Below are 15,451 nucleotides of genomic sequence, written 5' to 3'. Positions count from 1 at the left end.
CGGCAAACCAGTCTGGAAAGGGAGTTCGCGACGCACGCAACAAGGAATAGTAGAATCTGCGACGAACGTCGCGAGTTCTCCGGCGCATTTGGCATATAGTACTTATAACAACGAGACTATGCGACGCTAGCTAGGTGTCCCGCCATGGCGATCTCCGGCCTTCCTTCAGCCCGTGGTGTAAAGTACGATCGAGCGTAGAGCCGTTGACGTCTGCACGAGGATTTCCGTCCCCACCATATACAGATACCGCTCGCGAAGAGACCTTCATCACATACACTAAACCTCTTCAAGAGAGGAAATACTAGTACAACCTTATTGACCTCACCCAGCCATGTCCAAGTCAATCCAGTCCAATCACATCATCATCAACGCGTCCGTCGACGTCGCGCCCGGCGTCGCCGTAGATGATCATCGGCGCACGCTCGTCGGCGTCGTCCTCAACCTCTTCCAGGGCAAACCTAGTCTCCACAAGATGGACTTCTTCGCCGAGGACGCCGTCTACGAGAACCCGTGAGTCGCCCCCTCCTCTCGTCCCGCCACACACTGACGCGTCCACTCCCTCGCATCGCACAGCGTAGCGAAGAGCGTCGGCAGGACGTCGATAGCAGGGCAGTTCTACGGCCTCCCCGAGCTCTTCCGCTCGTCCGTGACCAAGTCCGCGCAGATCACCGCCTCCGACGCGCACACGACGTCCTTCCGCGTCCTGCACGAGTTCACGCCCAAGCTCGTCCCGAAGACGGTCTCGTTCGACACCGTCATGACGATCACCGTCGACGCCGCGGGCAAGATCACGCACTGGCGGGACCGCCCGAGCGCGGGGATCCCGGATGGCGGGTCCGGCCTGGTGGAGTGGCTGCGGACGAAGCAGAGCGAGCTGACGAAGGCAGTGTTGAGCCTGCCGAACGACGACGAGGAGGATCTGGAGCGATAGAGAAAGTGGACGAGGTGCCGGCGGAGTGAGGCGCAGGGAGGGGGATCACTGCAGAGACGAAGCGTACGAGCGGGAGGACATGACTGGTGTACGATCGACACCATGGAGCGCTATGCTGATAACGTGAAATATCCAGAGCGGACTACTCGGAAAGGATCATGAAAACCACGACGGAAGATCCATGGCAGTTGGTTACCACCTACTGCGAGTTCTGTGTAGACCACAGCGATGCGCATCCCTGCTTCGAGCACGTTGCGCAATATTTCTGTATGGCTGGCCTTCAAGGTCTGCCGCCAGTTCAGCCCAGCCTGAACGTATCGACCTAACGTGACTGATACAGTCGGGCACCGTTCGTGTAAGTCTATCAGGCGAGGTGTGAGGCTCCGCAGATCCCGATCGGACAGGACACGGCTACGATGTTGACGGGTAGACTCGAGCTCCACATGCCGCAGACGTTTCTGTGCAAGGCTTGAGATGACCTCCAGGGCAGAAGCCCACCTTGCTGGTATATGAACGGTGTGCTCTGACAGGATGATTGCAGTCAGTGCTCGGTAACGGGAGAGATCCTCTGCCGATAACCATTCTGCGCAGACCAGTGGCGATATCAATCAGTTGGAGGATATACAAAATTGACGATGATACTCACCGACATAAAGAGAATCAACTTCAAGCACCTCCAGAGTGCGCGCGGATCCATGGAACATCTTGTCCAACAATTCTTGGTCATCGACTAGGCGACTGAGGCGCCATCTCAGCTGCCGCAGCTGCAGTCCGTGAGGCAGATTGAACAATGCGTGCAATACACGCATCATCGAATGCTCGCCGCAGTCTGGTGGGCCCACGATGAGTTCCCGGATGCGTATACGCATGGCCTGATCGTAGGCGATGTCTAAGGGTTCGTGGTGGGGACGGCGGTCACATTCAATACAGGAAATTCCGGAGAGCTCCAGGGTCGTTACGGACGGGAACGCAGCGATGGTCTGGATGATTTCCTTGATGGAACGTCCGATGATGCATCTCAGCAACAGCACCTTCAGCTGTGGGAAGGCAAAGACAGTATTGACGGCGTCGTGCAGATCAACGCCAGCGCCCTGCGGACAAATGAGGTCTGCGAAGCAGTCCCATTCAAAGTTGGTCATGTTCAGGATCTCGAGGTTAGGGACACGGCGCAGGAGCTGGCATAGCAGGTCAAGACGTAGTCTCGCCCGCCTGGCCTGCGTCCTACGCCAAAGTTGCGTGAAACCCATCTTTGCTGGGAGGGTTAGCACCCGGACGAGGGAGCCAACGCCGACGCCATCCGACTCCGAGGTCGTGTCGAGGGTGATGAGGAACCGCAAGCAATCCCGCGCGGTGTCGAGCCTGACTGTCCAGAAGAGGTGTAAGCGTGCTATCGGGAGCCAAGCGGTGTGCGTCAGGCTGCACGCTCTGAGGGAGAGAGGGTCGTCGTGGAGGTGGTCCAGGACATGTTCATGTAGCTCGATGGGAAGCTCTGAGAGAGGCATGTCGATGTTCTAGTCAAACTAGCGTACGCGGGCACAGTGCGGCGTGAGCAGGTAGTCAGTCTATATATTCAATTACGAACGATAAAGAATTCAATATTAATACCTATGCGGCAGTCTCCAATCGTCCTTCACCAGGCCACTCCTTACATGTTCACAGATACAAATGATCAAGCAGTAGGTCTGCGTAATAGGTTACCCTGCTCGCTCCGCTCGTTCTTCACGTTCCAGTTTGCACAGTTTCCGCATGCACAGTCGGATTGAATTCGTTGCCCAAGATTGTACACCCAAACTGAAGCTCGAAGGTGGTCACGCCTGGACTCATAACGCAAGCGGTCACTGCGACAGAGGAGCTTGAAGGTAGACTAGACACAACGCGACGTGCTGGCATGTGCGAGACGATGGATGGCAGTAGGTCAGAATGGGGCGGGGTCTATGAAGGTGGAGCCGGACTCACGAAGGTGTAGTGAAGGCTGTCGGAGGACTAGGGGAAAGATGAAGCAGAGCAGATGGCATGGGACGAGATACGACAAGGGTGCGACCGAACAGAAATAGGCCAGCAAAGCAGATGAGGATCTCACGGCGAAAGCAAGAGAGGCGAGTGTGTTGGGAGTACCAAAGAAATAAGAATGGTATGGAGGATCCCGAACGCAGATGAAGCCCTGTCAAAATATGTTGATTACATGTGTGCAGCGGTGTGGAAGCGGATGAGTATAGGATGCTACGCAGATAATGTAAAGCATCCCGAGCGAACCGGCCAACGAAGATTATCCTGGTCCCGATTGCGAGCCGCCCATGTTCGTCGCCATTGTCCGAGTGCCATCGTGCGCCCCACGATCTTGGGAAAAGGCTCCACATGTGGCACCACAACCTCCATATATGCGACTGTGATAGGCAACCCAGCTTCGAGGACGTCGCGCAGTATCTCCCGGTGGCTGGCCTTCAAAGTCGAGAGGCAGTCCGATCCAGTCGGGACGCATCGACGTAGCGTGAGCGATACCGTCGGGCAAAGTTCATGCAGCTCTATGAGGCGCTTGGGCAAGTTCTGCAGGTCCCTGCCAGACAAGGAGCGGCGCCGAGGGTAGGGACCATATTCGAGTTCCACATCACGCAAGCTTTGCCGTGTAAGGTCCGCGATGATTTGCAGGATAGAGGCCCAGACTGTTGGGAAGTAGACGACGTGCTCCGGCAGAATGAGCGTGCGCAGCGAGCAGAGGCCAGAGAGATCCTGATTCAAGAACCAGCCTGTGCGTACCAGCGGTGACCAAACAGTTAGTCAGTTTAAGGCAGGCACGTAGCATAGTACGCTGCTTACCGATGTGATTGAAGTCAAACTCGAACGCCTCCAGAGTGGGTGCAGATTGGCGGAACAGGTCGCCCAGCACTTCCTGATCACCGACTCCGTATGCCCGATTGAACGCGAGACCCGTTCGCCACTTCAGCCGCCGAAGCTCCAGCTCGTAGGGTGGTCTCAATAACGCCCGCGTTGTGGTGATCAATGCGTTCCGGGGGCCTAACCATCCGTCTATCGTCAGCTCCCGAATTGTTACATGAGTTTGTCGGTCAAATGCGACGTCTATCGGGGCATGATCGAAATCACGGTGTGGTGCTCCCGGTGACCATCCAAGCTGGAGGGCAGTCAAGAAGGGGAATGTAGAAACGAGCTGGGGGATCCCACTCATGGAATGAGGAACAATCTCGCGTAGTAACAACGCCTTCAGCCGGGGAAAGGCGAAAATGGTCTTGACGGCGTCACGCGGATCAACGTCGATGCCATTCGGACAGGCAAGTCCGCTGAGTTTATACCATTCGAACCGGCACATGTCCAGGGTCTCGACATTGGGGACGCGCCGCAAGATTTGCTTCACCAGGTCCATGCGTAGCGCCGCTCGCCTGTTCCTCCGCTCAAGACCCATCTTGGCCGGTAGGATCAGCACCCGGACAAAGGCACCGTTGCTCATGCCACCATTGATCTCCGAACTTGTCTCGAGTGAGCTGAGGAAGCGTAAGCACTGTCGCGTGGTCCCGAGCTTGACTGTCCGAAAGAGACGTAGACGTGCCACCAGGAGCAACGCCCAACAGGTCAGACTGCATGCACTGAGGGAGGGAGGGTCATCGTAGAGGATGTCCAAGACCCGTTCCAGGAGCTCGGGTGGCAGACCCAGCAGTGGCATGCTGCGCGCGGTGGATGTGGTCGTCGGAGTTGTGACAGGAGCTCGCACGGTTCAGAGACGCGAACTGGGGCAGCGTGTGTAACCTATGATGAAGTAATGAGAACAGCAGCAAAGTCGACGTCGAGTCGTCGACTTGCCAGTGGCACTGAGGTTCCTGGCGCGCGACGCTAGCCTGAGTGACTTGCCAGTGGGACCCAGGCTGGCCGGCCGTGCGCGTGAGACACTGTGAGACTCAAAGCCGGAAGTCTGAGAACTCACCAGTGCTAGGCTCGTTGCGCAAGACTACGCGACTAAGACGTGGAAATGACTACGATCTACTGCGTTTGACGAGCGGGCGGCGATGGTCTCTGAAAAGTCGATGACCGGATGGAGGTAGGCACCAGCCTGGTCCAGGCCCGCACACGGCGACGAGGCACAACACAACCGTCAACGCGTCTGGTGGAGGAGGACTGAGGAGGAGGAGCAGGAGGAAGGGGGGTCAATTCAGCCACCGGCCCGGGCCGATCCCGTACGCGCGTCTCGGCCCACCTTGCAGTGATGGCGACGGTACAACATGGCTACCCATAGGACTACTGTACCGTAACTAGACTACCTGGCGCCCCTTCCATCCCTACCATAGATTCAACTTCCCGAGAGGCTCCACGTTTCGGCGGGGCGGGACACTCTGCTAAAACCTGTTGGGAAGGACGACAAATCCCGACAATGTGGAGTGGTCACTTCAGACCTTGAGATAGTATTTCAATCACTTATGTAGTACTGGTCGTAGTAGTACGAAGTACGACGTACTATCGTACAGTCATCGTGGACAATACTCTGCCAGTGAGTGCGAGCTCTCCATCGTCATCCTTCCGTCGAGTGTTCTGTCATTGGGCCGCGGTGACGCTCGTGGACAAAGCACGATTGGACATACAGTACGTTTGCGTCATGTAGAGTCCCGACCTTCTCGCGGTTCTGGATCCCGCATCAACATCAAGACGGCCTCGTAAGTCGCCCATGCGATCGCCGAGTTGAGTGGCTTGCGCGAGAGCCGGAGGAGCGCGCCGTCGAAGAACCCAAGTAGCCCGCGTTCCTACGGCGGAGGACGTCAGATCAGCGATCACAGTAAGCGAAGAAGTCCGAGAATGGCGCTCGGTGGACGTACTCGTTGGATTGTAAGGATGCTCCGAAGCAAACCTTGATATTTTGCCTCTGTACGGACCTGCATCTTCGTCTGGATAATCACCGGTCAGAGAACTTGCGCACCAGTGGCCAAGGCTAGATGGCAGGCACCTTCACGACGTCTAACGGGTGGGTGGCCAGCGTGGCCAGGGCGCCTGAGGTTGCGGCTGATATACCATGTACAAGCCCGGACTGCGCCGACGAGCTAGGTAATGCAAGGCTTGCTGTTGTCGAAGAGAGAAGTGCATACGGTCAGTCGGGTTATACGAGCAACGATTGCGAATGATATACTCACATATCTCATGTTTTAGCTGTTCATAGCAGAGCACGAATATGCCGGCGTACGGCGCGTCGCGGAGTGATGTGGCGACTACACCGCGGAAGAGCTCAGACGGCCCTGCGCGTACCAAGGAGCGAACTGCACTGGAGATACTGCTATACTGGTAAAAGTTGCTCTTGATGTTGTTCCATGCTATTAGAGTGCCGTGGTAAACAAACCATCAAATGTGATGTCGTACCTCATATCGAGCCTTGAGCACGGTGAATGGATTTAGGAGTGCGCCGACTGTTACGCGGGTGAATGCGCCGGCGAGGAGGTTGCCTTGCTTGTTCAGTTTTGGCAGTACTGAGCCCGAGCGCGTACGTTCCGATTCAGCAGCGAAGTAGGTCGTCCCGGCGAGCATCGTGCGCACTTGGTTCATGCCGGCGAAGTAAAAGGCGACGCCAGGGACGTTGCTGCACGAGGAGTGGGCAAAACGGAGGCAGTGAAGCATCGGATTTTCGCGACATACCGGAGTAGAGTAGCCGTTGTTCCTCGCCAGAGGCCAAGAACACCGTCGCGACGAACGATGTCGCGGGCGAGCGAGACGACTGTACCTGCATGGCTAGAGGAGATGACCCCAGAGCTCAGAGCGCACGCGTAGATGACATACCGTGATCCAGATACTCGTCCGTCTCCCTGCTGCAAGCGTGTTTTCAACAAGTCAACTTTCGTAAGTAGTCAGAATGCCGCCGTTGACTGATGCTACCCTGGCTGCCTAGCACGACTCACGAGGTTGTAGGGTTATGGTAGATGCCAGGCCGGAGAGGGCTCCTATGCTCGGAGGTGTCATCTTGCTTTCAAGAAAGGTTGCATATACGCCGACATACCGGAGAGAAGGTGCTGCCCCGCATTGTTCATTAAACCGTGAAGACTATTAGATGCGTCCGGCAAGACAGTGTGCCGCCACGACTTGAGGAGGTAGGGATCCTGTGGTCGGCTGGGCTTGGATGAGAAGGGAGAAAGACAATTTATAAGAAGGGAGTTGACTAGGCGGCATCCGCTCGGGGGCGAAACTGACAGTGAATGGCAGTATGAGTCTGCCGCGCGCCGGCGGAGGAGACCGTCGCGTCGCGTCATCCCCCGAATCGCGGTCACGTGTCCTACCACAGACGCGTCTCTCATTCGACGTATGTCGTATCATCATGCCTTCAGCGTCACACACTTGATAGTGAGAGTAGGTTTGTTTTCCATATCAGACCGAGATATAAAGTTTGAAAAATAGAAACACGAAACGAAGACAGAAAGAAAACCACAGAAGCATGCGACCGCCGATGAAGGAGGTTGCAGAGACAATACAGAGGATCGAGGAAAGGGTTGGGATACAGGCAAAACTTGGCAGTGACCGTTGTCAGACACATGGTAGAAATCCCAATTTCAAGGCAGAATTGGGACCGATCAAGGTTTGATTCTTCTGTATATCTGTCGCGAACTTCAGACTCAGTTAATCTGAATGGACGGTATCAAGACGTACCTCAAGTGAGCGGTTCAGTAAGGGTTTTCTTGCATCTTCATCGTAGCGTCTCCGCATCGTTCTTGTTGCTTCGCCTAGCTCCGCATAGTTGTGTCCGCTCTAAGCGAGATGTTCAGTCAAGCCCTACAGACGGAACTGGGCACGCACCGAGAAGTTGTTCAACAAAAACGTATGTTCCGACGCCACGGAATCGTCGAGAGTGCGTTGCTCGGGTGACCATCGATTGCCAATAGCGTACGCGTTGTCCAAGGTACGTTGAGCAGTCGAGATCGCCCCTTGCGTCGTTCCGTTGCAAAGCGCGATCTCGACACATCGACTGCAGGAGAGATGGTCAGTAAATCCTTCCAGGTAGTCGACGTCACGTAATGCAATGGTGAAGCTACAAACCTATCGTCCCATTGCATTCTCTCGGTTTGATGCTACCAAGTCCAGCGCCGTTGGGCACCGGAGTACTGACGAGACCCGCGAATTTCGACTGGTGACTCGCTTGCATCTGCTTGAGATATTGTATCAGAATTGACCGCCTATGAGGGAGATCAGCTCGTGCGAGACGAAAGTACAGACGATGAAAACGCCTCTTACCTTGATTTGTTCCATGATCATGTATTCGCATGCCAACTCTTCCCTGCTTCCAACCCCATCTCCCATCCTTCGCAAGTCCCTGCTACCTCCTGCACCCACGTCCGCTAAACCTTCCCCCCTCTCCCCCGCACCCTCCCCCCGCGCCGCTCACCACTGAAGCCCATTGGCCTTCAGGACGGTGACCATCTTCTCCTGCTCCTCGCGCCATAACTTCGAGACTTGCCGGGACGTGTTGAGCCTGTCTTGCAGCCCTGCGATTCTCGCTTCCTTGTCACGGCACTCCGCATTCAGCCCTGCGATCCTCCTGCTCTTCTTCAGGACCTCGGCGTTCGCAGAGTCGATAGAACCGTGAGACGCGTTGACGGAGGCCTTCAGAGTGGTGATCTCGTTCTTGAGTACGATGATGGCCTCGCTCTTTGCGCTGCCCTCGAGGCTGGCGAACTCCATGGAATCCTGGAAAGCGTCGATTGAGGTCTGCAGAGTTGTGATCTCGTTCTTGAGCGTGTAAATCGTCTTGTCCTTCTCGGCTGCGTTGCTCTGCAGTCCGCCGATCTTGGCGTGGAGCATGACGTTCACCGCGTCCTTTGCGCGCACCTCGAGGTCGGCGAACTCAATGTCGCCAGGGAGGGAGTCGATGAAAGCCTGCAGAGCTGCGTTGTCGTTCCGGAGCGTGACGATGTCCTCGTCCTTCTCGAGTACGCCCTTGTTCCGACCGTGAACTCGGTCTTCGAGAGCGGCAATTGTCTTGTCCTTCGCCAGGCATTCGAGGTTCAGAGAGTCAAGAGAGGCCTGTAGAGCAGTGATCGAGTTCTCAAGCGTGTTGACCGAAGTCTGAAGCGCAGTGACAGAGGTCTGAAGAGTGGCGTTCGCGTCCTGGAGCTTAGCGTTCGAGTCCTGGAGCTTAGCGTTCGAGTCCTGGAGCTTAGCGTTCGAGTCCTGAAGGTCAGTGACGTCGTGCTTGAGCGTAACGATAGTCTCGTCCTTCTCGGTAACGGTACTCTTCAGTTCGCGGACCTGCTCTTTGAGCGCGTCGATCGTCTTGTCCTTGGCATGGTTGTTGAGCTTCTCGTCGGTAAGCTCGGCAGAGAACTTGTCCCTCGACTCGTGCAGGCACTGGTTGCTGTCCTTGAGCGCGGTGATCAACTGGTCCTTGTCCTCCCCAGAGCAACGCAACCCGTCGTTCTGGCCACCGAGCTTCGCAATCACCACATCCTTGTTCTGCACCTCGGCGAGCAACTGAGCCTTCTGCTCGCCGAGCTGCATGATGGTCACGTCCAAGCCAATCCGTTCCTGGACCAGCTGGTCCTCCTTCGCCTTGAACTCCTTGATCGCCTTGGCCTTGTGGAGCTTGTCGCGGAGAAGACGTTCCTTATCCACGCTAAGCGTCGCGATTACGGCGTCCTTCTTCTTCCCGGCCTCGAATAACACATCGGTCTCGCTCTCGAGCTCGGCGATGCTGGCGTCTCTCACTTCAACTTCGAAGCGGACAGACTCGAGCGCATCCTGGAGCGCGTCCGCCTCGGTCTTCTGTTTCTGGAACTGCTGCAGAACCTTGGCGAGCTTCTCGGCAGAGGACATCGAGTCGGTGTCGAGGCGGAGACCCATAGTACGAGCGACCTCCATGTATGCATTGTTGACCAGTGCCTCGAGCTCGGAGCGTTCGTGCGTCTCAGTGTGAAGACGACCCTCCACCTCCGAGCGTTCTCGCGTCTCAGTCTCTAGACGGCCCTCTAGTTCCAGACGGCCGCTCGTCTCAGCCTGAAGCAGTCCGTCCAGTTCCTTGCACTCGAGCCTCTCGATCCGGAGAAGACGTTCCGTAGCAGCTAGATCATCCATGAGGGCGAACGTGCGCGATTCCAAGGCCGTGTTCTCCCCCAGCGCCTGGTTCAAGCTCGCGAGAATTTGATTGTGTTTGACCTGTTCGACCTCGAGGTCGCTCTGCGCGTTCTTGTAGCCAGTGACGAACTTCGCATGTCGGCGTTGGAGCTGGGAGTGGGCCTGCCTGTGGCGTCTGGCGAAGTGACGATGCTCTGTGAGCGTATCGCTCAGGAATAGGATGTCGGATAAGAGCTAGGTGGATGTCAGAGACAGTCGCTGAGGATCGGTATGGAAGGACGTACCTGAGAGCGAGACTTCCTCTCTCTGTATGCGCGGATTGCCCTCTTAACAAGCGCGAGGACAGTGCCGGGGAGTTCCTGGATCTGCCAGAACGTGAGGACGTATATTCAGCCATGCCGTGTTGTTGTTCGACATACCTTTGGCCTTGTACCAGAGCCCCCAGTACCAGGGCGCCCTCCACCGACATAGCCCAACAGACGCGGGATGACACCGAAGTAGACCACAGAGTAGACCGAGACACCATAGACCAAGAGGAAGCCAATAGCCACAGAAGACCCATACTTGCGTCCCAGGAACTCGAACGCAGCCTTGAGAGGACCATCCAGGAAGACCGACTGTAGCAGAACCGTGGCGGCGAGGGAGGACAGCCCTCGACCGAACCTGGACGACCATAGGATGGAAGACTCCTTGCGCATAGCTGGAGAGTAGTAGTGAGTGTGGGGGTGCTTGTGTATGATGGGGCTAAGTGGCGGAGAGGAAGACGGAATGGACGAGACAACCGTACCTACAGTCCTAGTTTAAATACCCTTCTTCTCGAGGCTGACGTTGGGCCTGCACAAGATGCCAGCCTCAGAGGCTGGCTCAGGCTCAACTCGTACGGCATTGCGGCAGTGGGTTACGGTCTTGCCTCCCTCATTGGCATTTGAGATATCGTAGATCAGGTCGAAGGTCATGTTTCTGAGCGCTTGGGTACCGTAAGTAGTAGCGGCAAGTACCGGCAAGTAGAAGTTGATCCACATCACCTTCCTTTTCTGGCACGCATCGTCACCTCAATGCATACGGCGACGCGACACCGAAGGTACCGGTAAGCTACTACGACTGCACATCTACACCGGTCATGCTGAACGCACACAGTGAACTGCGCAATAACTTAAGGAATACTTATCGGAAAGCCAACGTTGTACACTACTTCGCTCGATACTAACACATACACGTAAACTTTTACACCCCACCACTCCGACCGTTCCGACTCTACAACGACGGCCCCCACCAGCGTGATTACGAAGCACAACAAATCAGCGAACAAATAAAGAAAGCGAAAAATGCTGTCCGAGAGCTTGTATGGGAGAGAAAAGAGTATAAGAACAATTATAACAAGAGTTTAACAGTCGTGGGGCGACGGGGCGGGGAGCAGGACCGTGACGAAAGTGTACCAAAACAACACTCGATGAAGTTGAAAGCGATAAAATAAGGGGAAGCGTACGGTTCGCGGATGTACCGTGGGGAGGGTAAGCGGCAACGCGCACAGAGAAGAAGGGTGATATGTCTGGTGATCGATACAGGTCTTGATGCAGAAAGAGGCGACGAAGTCGGCATTACACGAGCGCAGCGGACTTGAGATAATCACGGAATATTGAATCCCGCACGTTGGAGATGATGCTCTGCATCGCCTTCGTGTCCTGGAAGTCTAACCGTCAGCGTCTACGTCATGGAGAACGTGAGCATAGAACATACGACGACGCTCGTGAGGTGGGTATAGAGCACGCGCTTGCCCTCGTTGTTACGTGTATGCACTTGCGTAAAATGTGCCTTGAAGTAGGATACAACTGCGTCCACGTCGTTTGGCCGGTCGCCGTAGGACGTGATACTGTCGCCGAACTGTCAGGACATAGCCATCTTGATTAAGTGGAAAGCATACTATTTCTTAACCCTGATCCCGCGGGTAAGTTTATCCGCAAGTACATCCGCCTTATCTGAGAATTCACAGAATGAATTTGGGGCAACCGCAAGAAAGAGCGAACGACGTACTAAGGAACAGGACTAGATGTGCCTGCTTGAGCAGCGGATTCGAGCATATCTGCTTGAACAGCTGCAGCGAGTCGTCAATGCGGTTGGTCCTGGGGTCCTCGCTCAAGTACTGCCAAAAATGTTATTTACAGTGTCCACACTGAAATGATGTGTGAAATTTTACCTGATCAAATGCGCTGACTGGTGCGAGGAAAATGATCGCAGTCGCATCGTCGAAGTACGGAACCCACGTGTGCCTCTGTCCCCTAGCACCGCCAACGTCGTATAAATGCCAAGTGACATTGCGGCCGTGTAGTGGAACGTCGAATATGTGCTCGGCGACTCCCATGGTTTGTATTCGCGCGTGAAGAATGTCGTCTGCGAGCATGTCAGGCTTGGCATCCTGTCTATTTCGAACGTCTACACGCACCGATGGTGGGAACGTACCCAGGTGAAGATACGCGGCCGATGTTATCCATGAAGCTTGTCCTGCAGTTAGCGGCACCATCAACTGTGACGACAAAGAATACTCACTATTCAGCCCACTCTTCCAGCCGCAACTTCCGGTTCTCACGTAGCCGCTTCACTGCAGGATGCCGCCACAACTCCTGGACATCGCCCTTACACGAGTTGAGCACCAGCGCGACCTCCTCCACGAGCCTGTCCTTCTCCAGTTCAGAGTGATCCGAGGCTTCCGTATCTATGCTCTTCCGCTCCGTCGCCGCGTTCTCCAGCGCGCTGCGTTGACCAGTGAAGCTAAAGCGGCCCCTCGAGCTGGTCCGTTCCCTCGACTTGCCAAACGGAATCCCGAAACTGCGGGCTTGCCAGCCGGTACGAACCATCACGCTGCCTTTGCCGGAGCCACATACCGATACACCGCCTAACCGGTTTGCGAGCTGCGATTCGAGTTGGACGAGGGGTGACAAGCGGAGTCGGAGAGCAGTTAGTTGCTGATCCATAGACGGCGACGGCGACGGTTGCAGGGTCTCCCGGCTGGCACTCGCATCCGCGGTTCTCCCGAGTTTCTCGCTCCTGTCGGAAGCTGCCATCCGGCTCTCCAACGTGCCGTACGCGAAGTTCATCTTCTCGGCGACGTCGTCATCCGAGTCACCCTCGGCGTACAGATCGAGCGCTTCGAGGATGCGAAGCACTGGCCGGACAATATTGTACTGGATAACGACTCGCCATGAAAGTCGCTCCTCGTGGAGGGACGTTGGGTTGTATATGAGCTGGAACTGCTTCTGCAGCGTAGACTTGCCTGATTCGGCCTGGCCAAGGAGTAGGAGCTGCGATGTTTCGTGTGAGCAAAAAGTCGCTCGGGGCCGCAGAAGATGATGCGCATCGTGCGATTTCAAGTGATTGAGACGATGGCAGAGGCAGCGCCATTCATCTGAAATTGAGAAACACACGGATCGCGCGGCGGTCACCAGCGACCAGAGGCAGACGCGGGCCCACATCGCGCGCAGCACTAGACGGCGATGAGAGCGGGCACTCACCTTGACATCCTCCTTGCGCTTCTTGAGCCGCTCCCTATCCTGCCTGATGGCCTCGTCGATGCTGTCGCTGATCTTCTTCGCGTTCGCCTCGCGCTGGAGACGCACCGAACGATCCTCGGAAGACTCCGCGGGCGGGGGACGGAGGATGGCGGAGAGGGGATCCTCGGTGGCTACGCTGCGCAGGGAGGGTGGCCGCGATGTGGAGATCATGGCCGGTGGCGACGACGACGGCGAGGGTGGTGGTGGTGGCAGCGAGAGAGCAGGCAGTGGGAGGGGGCAGGTGATGCCCGCCCTCTTTTAGGTTGGCTGGCCTGACGGCCGCCCATCGACGTGATGTATGTTAGAAGCAGGCCGTAGATGGAACCAACGCACCTGCCGCAGCCCACCGATCGCCCGCGTCCCGATCTCCGGGCTCCGGCACTGCTCCGGCCTCTCCGCCGAGCGCACAGCCAATCACGCCCGCGATCGCGGTGGCTGGCCGATTGCCTCCGCGCCGTCGGCCGGGCTCCGGGCCTTTGTGGCGTTTGTGTGTGCGCCTGCCGCCCGGCGGGGAGCGCGCCCACCGCCTCGAGCGTCTGGCAGTGGCAGCGCACCGCCGCCCGACTGCCACACTGCACGTCGCCCCGCCACACCGCCTGCACCGTCTCCAAGACTAGCGTGGTCGTGATAGCAAGAAACATGGTACGCGCGATGCTCCGTCCGCATCTGATGTCTTCGTGATGGGCTGATCCACTCCAGTCAGTCACTCTCCATACCTCGCTCGGCGACATCAAGGTCTGCTCGCACACCCATATGCTCCCTCCCGTGCGCTCACTCTCCCGCTGCCGTCCAGATCGAGGTCTTCTGCGAGGCGGTGCCCAAGACAGCTGAGGTGAGTCTCCCGCCCTTCCTCCATTGCAATGCATAACCTCCATTCGACAGAACTTCTTAGCATTGTGCGCCTGGGACTACTATGACGGCTGCATCTGGCACCGCAACATCAAGGGCTTCATGATCCAGACGGGCGATCCCTCTGGCTCGGGCAAGGGGGGCCAGAGCATCTACGGTGCCCCCTTTGCGGATGAGATTCGTTCCACGCTCAAGGTCGGCCCGCTCGACATTCCGTGCGAGCCCCTGCTGACAGCTCCCGGACGCCGTCCAGTTCAACAACCGTGGAATCGTCGCTATGGCGAATGCAGGCCCGGACTCGAACAAGTCCCAGTTCTTCATAACCTACGCAAAGCAGCCCCACCTGGATGGGAAGTACACTATTTTTGGCAAGGTACGGCCCCCGCTGCAACCCATTGAGGCTACGTCTGCTCACAGGCATCTATGCAGGTTATTGACGGAGCGGACACTACGCTCGATGCCATGGAGCGCGCCCCGGTCAATGCGAAGAATCGTCCTCTGACAGAGATCAAATTGCACAACGTGAGTGATTTTTACGGTTTTGCCTTCGGCGCGGGCGGCGCAGCATTGTTCGGTTCTTCAGCGGGGGACGAACGCCTGTGACGTTCTGCAGCTACAACCCCCCTGGGGAACCGAACAGGTACTCCGCCCGCAGTGTTTGCGACAGCAGAACCCCGTATACTGCCAGTCGCGGACGAGCTCAAGGGGTCCACGTAAACATTCTGACAAAGTTGCCCCAATTCTGTCATGCAGGTGACGATTCACGCAAATCCCATCGCTGATGCAAAGCTGGCTGGCCGGTAGCTGTACGCTGGCTGTACGCCCTGCCTTCCCCCCCCCTTTTACAACCCCTGTTCTCGATTTAAAGCCTTCTCTTCCTGGAGCAGTACAGCCTTTCGCTGACTGTTCGTATAACTTACCTGGGTACAGTACAGTACCACTGCCAGCCCCGAGTGTGAGCGTGCCTGATCGAAGTGCGACCTCCGACTCCGAGTTCCCAATCGGCACTGATAGCCATCCCACTTAGCCGTCATTGATCTTCCGTGCCTTATAGCCGAGAGAACACCCGCTACTTAGTATGATC

At 56.5% G+C, this 15,451-nt stretch overlaps 6 protein-coding genes across 6 annotated transcripts; 2 read left to right on the top strand and 4 right to left on the bottom strand.

The window, feature by feature from the left end:
* Positions 1 to 18: 18 nt before the first annotated feature.
* Positions 19 to 931, top strand: C8Q71DRAFT_847257 (uncharacterized protein; the record flags this gene model as incomplete). The annotated part of the gene is made up of 2 exons (XM_047926656.1): positions 19 to 510; positions 574 to 931. The coding sequence occupies exons 1-2, from the start codon at positions 332 to 334 to the stop codon at positions 929 to 931; spliced, it is 537 nt and encodes a 178-aa protein (XP_047780438.1). The 5' UTR covers positions 19 to 331.
* A 55-nt stretch (positions 932 to 986) lies between these two features.
* On the bottom strand, positions 987 to 2,470 carry C8Q71DRAFT_534275 (uncharacterized protein). The gene is made up of 2 exons (XM_047919186.1): positions 1,578 to 2,470; positions 987 to 1,514 (listed from the first exon to the last, which is right to left on the bottom strand). Exons 1-2 carry the CDS (start codon positions 2,431 to 2,433, stop codon positions 1,042 to 1,044), a joined length of 1,329 nt encoding a protein of 442 aa, XP_047780437.1. The 5' UTR covers positions 2,434 to 2,470; the 3' UTR covers positions 987 to 1,041.
* Positions 2,471 to 3,800: 1,330 nt separating this feature from the next.
* On the bottom strand, positions 3,801 to 5,074 carry C8Q71DRAFT_534329 (uncharacterized protein). Its single transcript, XM_047919188.1, has 3 exons — positions 4,863 to 5,074; positions 4,109 to 4,687; positions 3,801 to 4,058 (listed from the first exon to the last, which is right to left on the bottom strand). The coding sequence occupies exons 2-3, from the start codon at positions 4,602 to 4,604 to the stop codon at positions 4,027 to 4,029; spliced, it is 528 nt and encodes a 175-aa protein (XP_047780436.1). The 5' UTR covers positions 4,605 to 4,687; positions 4,863 to 5,074; the 3' UTR covers positions 3,801 to 4,026.
* A 68-nt stretch (positions 5,075 to 5,142) lies between these two features.
* C8Q71DRAFT_751653 (mitochondrial carrier domain-containing protein) lies at positions 5,143 to 7,124 on the bottom strand. The gene is made up of 9 exons (XM_047923328.1): positions 6,912 to 7,124; positions 6,814 to 6,855; positions 6,695 to 6,749; positions 6,554 to 6,646; positions 6,281 to 6,497; positions 6,058 to 6,217; positions 5,874 to 5,986; positions 5,746 to 5,814; positions 5,143 to 5,673 (listed from the first exon to the last, which is right to left on the bottom strand). Exons 1-9 carry the CDS (start codon positions 6,940 to 6,942, stop codon positions 5,527 to 5,529), a joined length of 927 nt encoding a protein of 308 aa, XP_047780435.1. The 5' UTR covers positions 6,943 to 7,124; the 3' UTR covers positions 5,143 to 5,526.
* A 4,251-nt stretch (positions 7,125 to 11,375) lies between these two features.
* C8Q71DRAFT_534142 (G-protein alpha subunit) lies at positions 11,376 to 13,830 on the bottom strand. Its single transcript, XM_047919185.1, has 8 exons — positions 13,480 to 13,830; positions 12,518 to 13,269; positions 12,414 to 12,466; positions 12,168 to 12,361; positions 12,005 to 12,113; positions 11,895 to 11,949; positions 11,711 to 11,843; positions 11,376 to 11,655 (listed from the first exon to the last, which is right to left on the bottom strand). Exons 1-8 carry the CDS (start codon positions 13,687 to 13,689, stop codon positions 11,572 to 11,574), a joined length of 1,590 nt encoding a protein of 529 aa, XP_047780434.1. The 5' UTR covers positions 13,690 to 13,830; the 3' UTR covers positions 11,376 to 11,571.
* A 384-nt stretch (positions 13,831 to 14,214) lies between these two features.
* C8Q71DRAFT_704989 (cyclophilin-like protein) lies at positions 14,215 to 15,171 on the top strand (the record flags this gene model as incomplete). Its single annotated transcript, XM_047920423.1, has 6 exons — positions 14,215 to 14,253; positions 14,312 to 14,350; positions 14,401 to 14,562; positions 14,621 to 14,740; positions 14,797 to 14,889; positions 15,121 to 15,171. Coding segments are annotated over 6 exons (504 nt in total), but the record flags the coding sequence as incomplete, so codon positions are not given.
* Positions 15,172 to 15,451: the final 280 nt, after the last annotated feature.

Source organism: Rhodofomes roseus (assembly GCF_022264815.1).
Source record: "Rhodofomes roseus strain CIRM-BRFM 1785 chromosome Unknown C8Q71scaffold_7, whole genome shotgun sequence".
Classification (NCBI taxonomy): domain Eukaryota; kingdom Fungi; phylum Basidiomycota; class Agaricomycetes; order Polyporales; family Fomitopsidaceae; genus Rhodofomes; species Rhodofomes roseus.
This window is presented reverse-complemented; position numbering and strand designations above follow the sequence as displayed.